General features: G+C 45.7%; 1 protein-coding gene across 3 annotated transcripts in view; it reads right to left on the bottom strand.

The window, feature by feature from the left end:
• Nucleotides 1-7418, bottom strand: part of MLKL (mixed lineage kinase domain like pseudokinase) — a 32916-nt gene that overhangs the window by 16353 nt on the left and 9145 nt on the right. For all 3 annotated transcript variants that reach the window (XM_019505807.1, XM_019505808.1, XM_019505806.1), the window contains exons 4-5: nt 6506-6695; nt 2059-2156 (exon numbers count right to left, since the gene is read on the bottom strand). In XM_019505807.1, the coding sequence (XP_019361352.1) occupies nt 2059-2156; nt 6506-6695 (288 nt within the window). The remainder of the gene's footprint in view (nt 1-2058; nt 2157-6505; nt 6696-7418) is intronic.

The raw sequence follows: 7418 nt of genomic DNA, 5'->3' as shown, positions 1-7418 counted from the left end.
TACCAATATCATTTTTTTTAACTTACAGACTCCTGTTTTCTTAAAAAATAAACATGCGTGAAGGATGAATGTACATGTGTGCCCAAAGATGCTTTTAGTTAGAGGTAGGGTGTGGAAGCTGGAGGAGGAAAGGCAAGACCAGAGATATGGGTTGCTGCTGCAGTTGGAGTAATGGGGGAAGCAGCAGTCGAGTGGGAGTCTGGGGTGTGGCGGTGCTGCAAATTAACACATATGGTCTATGGGCTGCTAGTTAGACAGTAGGGCTGTGCGAAACGGCATCGTTCCAGTTTGACTTGCATTTTGACATTTCGATGGAACAGCATTTCACTTTGAATTTTGGTTCAATTCGAAACTGCTGTTCTGTTTTGTTTTGTTGAAACAGTTTTACTGTTTTGACGCTGTTTGGATGTTTTGCCCATAGGCTATAACGGGGAAGCTTAAAACAGCCTATAACTTCATTATTTCTGGCCTGATTTGGATGAAACTTGCAGGACTGGTAGCCCCTTCTGAGGGCATGAAGCCTGCCAAGTTTCAAGGAGATAGGTGCAGGGGTTTGTGGAAAACTGCACCACAAGCTGTGGACAAGCAAAACTTGTGACATGGGTGACACTGTGTGTGTTAAGGCGCAGCAGGGTGAAAACTGCAGGCATGGTAGCCCCTGCTGCATCCATGAAGCCTGACAGCTGTCAAGGAGATCGGTGCAGGGGGAGTCTGGGTTCTGGGGCCCTGCACCTCTACCTGCTGACAGGCAACACTCGTGGCATGGGTGGGTGACACTGTGTGCATGTTAAGGTGTGCCCTCACTCAACTGACACCAAGGCAGAAAGCAGAGCAGTTCAAACAATGCTGCCTTTTATGTAGTTTTTCCATCCCTCCTCCAGAGCACTGGGATTGGAAGGGACCTCAGGGAAGGATCCCAGTCACTGGCCAGTTACACAGTCAATATGAGAGTACTCCTCCCCACCCCCTCTTCTCCCCTCCTCTCCCTCCCTTACTTTAGTTTCTGTTTCCCTGCAGGCAAGCCCAGCTTGAGTTTTGAAACTCAAAACATTTCAAAATTTTTTAAACGTTTCGACTTGCCTTGTTTCGAGGCTGTTTTGAAGATCTCTGTTTCATTTAAACAGCCATGGTGAGCTCGAAACGAGTTGAAACAGTGTCAAAATGAAACTGCCAGCAAAATTTCTCACAGCCCTATTAGACAGCTACGATAAATCAAATGGTATTCATTTCCCGCATTCACAGTGTACAGTCTGCATATGCTCAGCTCTGCCCCAAAAATTAAATAGCAACAATATTTTGATGGGACAAGAGTGTGCTTTGTAGACACAGTTGTCAGTAGGCAGTGGTGTGCTGCATCCTCCCAGTAGGAGCACAGGCAGACATTATATTTCAGAAAGGCAGTGCCTCCTCAGCTTCTCTTTAGGCAGAAGGTATCTATTGCACCACCCTTTGGGAGGGTGCAGCATTTGATCGTTATCATGACTAGCCAAGGAAATTATCACTCTGTCTCCTCCCTGTTGAGTTGAGGGCACTGAGCCACAGAAGCTACTGACCCTCTGCTCAGCAGAACTCAAAAATGATACTTGCAGCAGGCCCCTGGGTAAAGAGAACATGGAGAAGGAAAAAGCTCTTTATGCTTTTCCTTCTCTGAGCATCAGAACAAAGTTCAGGCACAGCCTGGAAAATGCTCTGCTCCAAGGTAACTCACAGGATCAGATATTTTCTACTAAAGTCACAGTTACCGGTAATGGGAGAGAAGGAGGGGCTGGAGCTGTACCTTATTTTGCCACACACTTCCCTGTCTATCCCGGATACAGTGAGGCATCATAGATCTTCCACCCCAGTGGCAAGTTTCAGTGACATTCTGCTCCATGACTGTCCTACTGGGAGTGACCAGGAGGAATTGAAGCCTGGAATGGTAAACCGCGTCCCCTCCACAGGTAACATGGGAGGGGCATACACTGTGTTAGGAGGCAGGCATGCTGAGTGGAGAAGGATGTGAAGAACCAGTGAATTAGATCCTGCCCTCCCAGGAGCCCCAGTACACAGACCCCTTACCTCTCTCATCAATGCATATTCCATACATACGGAGGATGTTTGGATGTTCAAAGATCTTCATGGTTTCAATCTCCTTCTTGAAAATGTCCCTCACTGTTCTGCAAAAAGGCAGTAGTGCAATCATATATCAAGATATGGAGACTCTAGGGGAGCCAGTGGTGCAGGGTCACAACTCTTCAATACAATCCAGTGGTTGGGCTGATATCAGTGACACATCCTCCAACCCCATCCATTCCCCGCAGGAAGTGATGTCATCTCCAAGTCTGAAGCCCAATGCTGCTGAAGGCCAATGCCTTCCAGAGGGGTGTCATCCTTTGGGCTGGTGTTAAAAGTGAACTAGAGATATTTTATCCAAATAAACCAAGTGTGAGTATAAGTAGGGAGCATATTAACCTACAGACGAAGCTGCTTGGATGCCTCAAAATCAAAACAAAAACATAGAAGCAATAGAAGATAGGCAAGTCACTAAAGAAGCACACCAAGAAATAGCAAGAAATTGCAAGGAGAAAGTCATGAAGAAAAAGGTAAAAAATAAGTTGCACCTGGAGAGGGAAGGTAGGAACAACAAAAAGCTGTGGGTCCACTGCTAACCAGCCATGGTGAGCTCTTAACATAAGATGCAAAGAAAGCAGAGCTGCTCAACAGCTACTTTGCTTTAGTCTTTACACATGAATACACAAAAGCTGCAATGAGACAGCTAGTGAACTCTGAGACAGGAGCTCTGGAGGCTTCAGGGACCCTCAAATTCCCAGAGCATTTGCTCAGGTCTTCCCCACTTGCAGAGAGGAACCCTAGGGTATCTTGGGGCACCCCTTGATGTGGGGGGGGGAATCAGGGGTTCCCTGTTTGCAGAGACCCACCTCCAATATCCAAGGGTGATCTTCATAAGTAGTGAAAGTTCATAGGTCCTGGTGTGGCGGCATGGAACCCCAGGAATTCCTAGTGTCCTGTGCCTCCACTGGGGACCCGGTTATCCAGACCTGCCCCTTGGACCTCCAGGGACCCATCTGGGTAAGCAGGGAAAGTCAGACTTTCCCTGTTTACCCAGACATGCCCCTGGAGGAGACCCTAGCAGTGGATCTGGATGAGCAGGGAAAGCCCCACTTTATCTGAGGATTCAGACCCACTCCCAAGATCTCTGGGGACACATCTGATTAAGCAGGGAAAGCTGGGCAGGCACTCTCCAGGCTTGATGGGCCTGACCCTACCTAGGAATTTCTGGTGTTGCACGACCAGCCCCCTCAAGCCATGGGAGAACACAACACCTCTAGTCCCACACCATTAAGGGCAGAATAAGGGGCAATGTGTATTTTGCCCAATTAAGCAGATCAGTTGTGCTCCTGCATACCACACACAGCTGATCATCTTCATTTGGTGACATCTATTTCTAGACCCAGAGCCCTTGGAAGTTATATTTACCAAGTCATGGAAGATGGGCCAGGTACCAGAGGACTGGAAAAGGGCCAGCATAGTGCCACTCGTTAAAAAGGCAAAAACTTTAATACCCAGGAAGTTACTGGAGAAAATGATAAAGAAATGCATTTGTAAACATCTGAAGGAGGAAAGGCTGATTATGACAGCCAGCATGGATTTGCAAAGAATAAATTATGCCAGACAATTTGATCTTCTTCTTGGGCAAAGTAACTAGTTAGGGTGGATGCACTGGATATAGTGTATTTGGGAGTCAGAAAGGCTTCTGTCCAAGTCCCACACAACCTGCTCATAAACACACTAAAGAAACACAGGGCAAACAAAAACTACAATAAGGTGACTAGAGTAGCTTGCAAGCTACCACAAGATGCCTTAATAGCCAGAAGCAAAGGGTAATTCTAAATGGATCACTGTCAGAAAGGCAGGAGGTTTCAAGTGGAGTCCTATGAGTAAGGACCTACCAAAATTGTGGCAGTAGTGAGCTGTGTGGCAGCTCCTTTAATTTTGCAGTTTCCCCTGCACACCCGCCAGCCACTTGCCTCTGATCAGTGGGAAGGCAAAAACCATGGTTTTAAATCCAGTGTGGTTTTGCCTTCTGTCCGATGGGTTGAGGGGCCTTGGTGGCCCTGCTGCTGACTGGGGAGGAGGCAAAAACTGTGCCATATTTAAAATCACAGTTTTCATCTCCCTGCTGATCAGGAGCAAGCAACAGGGCCCCTCTGCCAATAAGCAGTTGCAGGGGTATGGTGGGGAAACTGCAAGGTTAAAGGAGCTGCTGCACAGTGCACTTCTACTGCAATGTTGGTAGATCCCTATCCACAAGGGCCTGTCCTGGGTTCAGTGTTGTTTAACATATTTCTCAATTATTATTTGAGTATAGGAAAAGAGAGTTTTCTGAGTATATCTGCAGACAGTATAATACTGGGAAGGACTGCAAACTTAATGGAAGACAGAAGTAGAATTCAGAAAGATCTTCTTGAATTAGAAAGCTGGGCTAGAGCTGACAAGATGAAGTTTAGGGAAGAATAAGCAAAAGCACAAATACAGAATGGGGGATACCTGGCTGGGTATATCTCAGCAGTGCTGAGATGGATCTTAAGGTTTTGATCAAGATCTCAATGTGAGTCTACAGTGTGATGCAGCTACTAAAAAGTGAATGCATGTTTGGGCTGCATCAATAGGAGTAGTAAGTATAAGGCACAGGAGGTGATAGTGCCATTCTGTTCAGTACTGGTTATACTTGTTCTAGCCCATTGTGTGAAGTTCTGGGCTCCACATCTTAAGAATGATGTAGAAAATTTAGAGAGGGTCCAAAGCCAGGCAAGTAAAATGATAAAGAGTTTGGAAGGCAATCTATATGAGAAGTTGAGAGAAATAAGCATGTTTAGCTTGCAGTGAAGGCAACTATGGGGGACATGATAGTAGTCTTCAAATATTTGAGAAGCTGCTATGAAAAAGAGGGTCATCAACTTTTTTCCCCTCACTTTAGAGAGAAGAACATGTGGCTATGACTTAAAATGGCAGTCAAGTTTGTTTAGAGTGGATATTAGGAAAAACTTCTTCACTGGTAGAACAGCAAAGCAGTGGAATAGATTGCCTAGGGATGCTGCAGAATCTCCTTCACTGGATGTTTTCAAGAAGAGATTGGATAAGCATTCATCAGAAGTAGCAATACCTGGAGTGGTCTGTGAAGAGCACAAGTAGGATGCCTAGGATACCACCACACAGGTCTCACTCAGAGTTCACAAGAAAAACTCTGTAGCCAAAAGCAGATGGAAACTGGAGAGGACCATGCTCAGCAACCAAAGGATGAAGCGGTGGTTACAAAAAAAAGCTTAAAGGAGCTGGGATAAGTTTACAAGGGGGGAGGGATGTATGCTGATAGAAAGGCTCTGGCTCTCCAATCAGGGTGTGAGATACATGGAGTTGTGCTTGTGGTCCCTAGGCTACAACACACAGAGGATGACATTTGGTTGTTCCATGCTTCTATGCTTTGTTGGTCACCACAGAGGGCTGAGAGGTTTGTTTGCAAGCTTTTTAAGAATTGGTTTAGACTAATATTTGCCTAGAATAGTTTGCATAGGGATGCTCCTACTTTGAGCAGGGGGTTGGAAAAGATGACCTCCTGAGGTCCCTTCCAGCCCACTTTTCTGTAATTCTATGTCCTTCCCCTCAATTTTTCCATTGCTTCCTTTGTAGGGCTTCAAAAAGCAGACCCCCAAAGAGATACTAGTTTCTTACTCTCTAGGAATATTACTTGTCAGTGAGATGGCTGCCATTATTCACTGGCTGTGGAGATTTGTGTCTGTGCCTGCAAGGAACCCAACTTTTTAATTTCAATACATTCACTCTTTACTTTCCACTGAAAATTCTGAAGAACCTCAGAAATCACTCCACCCGCCTCCTCATGGTAAAAGACTATGCCCAGTCTTTGAACAGTAAATGTCATCACTAGCAGAGGGAATACCAGGACATCTCACAGTGCCAGTGAATACTTGGAGGCAGCTGTTTGGGGAAGGAAAGGTTAAATAAATAATGGCCTTAAATGCCATTGTTAACTTGGACCTCTTTCATCAGCATTGCTGCTTAATTTGCAATTAAATTCTTCACATCCCTTGCATCCCCTTCTGCACTTACAGAAAGCAGAGGCCCATTCACATTCTCCAGGTGCTAGAAGACAGCTGCAGAATCCTTCCTGACATGCCATTTCCCAGTAAGCCAAGGCTGTGTTTGTGTTAAGTTAAATTGCTGTTTTAGCCTTCCATCTTCTCTGTGTTTCTAGTATCTCTCTCTCTCCCTACTTTGCAAAGGACTATCAGTTATGTGTGGTACTTTTGAACATCAAAAGAGTCCAGATAAAGAGCATGTGTATTAAACTATCAGCTTTAGCTCCTTTGTCAAGGACTGCATTGTCTCTTTAATGCTGGAGCCTCTCTCAGCAATACACTAAGTCAACAACTGCAACTCCTACACAGTTATTTCCCCATTTATTTTGGGATCTTTGTTAAAAACTCACATGGCACAGGTGATTACTGGGTTTTGGAAGACTTTGATGGCAACAGGGCATTTATGGTACTCTCCTTTGTAAATCACATGGCTTCTGGTTTCCATCAGGAGGGTCCACGGTGTCTTAATTAGATTCTCTATCACAATCTCAGCTATTTCTGGACCTGCGTTGTCTTTTTTCATGCTTGATTCTTCTACAACTAAAAAGAGGAACAAAGAAAAGGAATCTAGATGATGCTCTTGGTAAGAAACATATCAGCCAGGATCTTACAGACAAAGGATGAGCTTACATGACCATTACTTCTATTTAGAGGAGTGAAGGATTTCAAGATTGTTGATATGATTGTCTAGCCCAGGGGTGGGCAAAAAACGGCCCACAGGCTGGATCTGGCCCACCAAGCCATTCTATCTGGCCAGCGGGGCCCCTAAACAATTTAGAAAATATTTATCTGTTTTTGGCTGCCTGTCAAAGATAACAGAAGCCAGGGCAGTAGGACCCAGGGGGAGTCATCAGCAGGACCGGGTCAGCCTAGCTCTCCCCCACCCCCAGACATTTCCCTGCCTTCTTGCTCCCCCATTGCTCCAGCACCATGTGGCTCCCAACTGCATTGCAGGACTTGGGAGCATGGGCTGCACTGGTACCCTAGGTGTGTGTGTGTTTGTGTGTAGGGAGGGACTCTGTGTGTGTATGTGTATGTGTGTGTGTGTGTGTGTGTGTGTGTGTGTTTGTAGGGTGAATCCCACACACACACCCCACCATACACATACACCCATACACTGTTCAATATCTTCATCAGTGATTTGGACGAGGGGGTGCAAAGCACCCTGTTCAAGTTTGCTGATGACACTAAGATGTGGGGGGATGTGGGCACAATAGAGGGGAGCATCAGGCTGCAGTTGGACCTAGATAGGTTACAAGGATG

Source organism: Gavialis gangeticus, unplaced genomic scaffold, assembly GCF_001723915.1.
Source record: "Gavialis gangeticus isolate Ggan-Ray unplaced genomic scaffold, GavGan_comp1, whole genome shotgun sequence".
NCBI classification, from domain to species: domain Eukaryota; kingdom Metazoa; phylum Chordata; order Crocodylia; family Gavialidae; genus Gavialis; species Gavialis gangeticus.
This window is presented reverse-complemented; position numbering and strand designations above follow the sequence as displayed.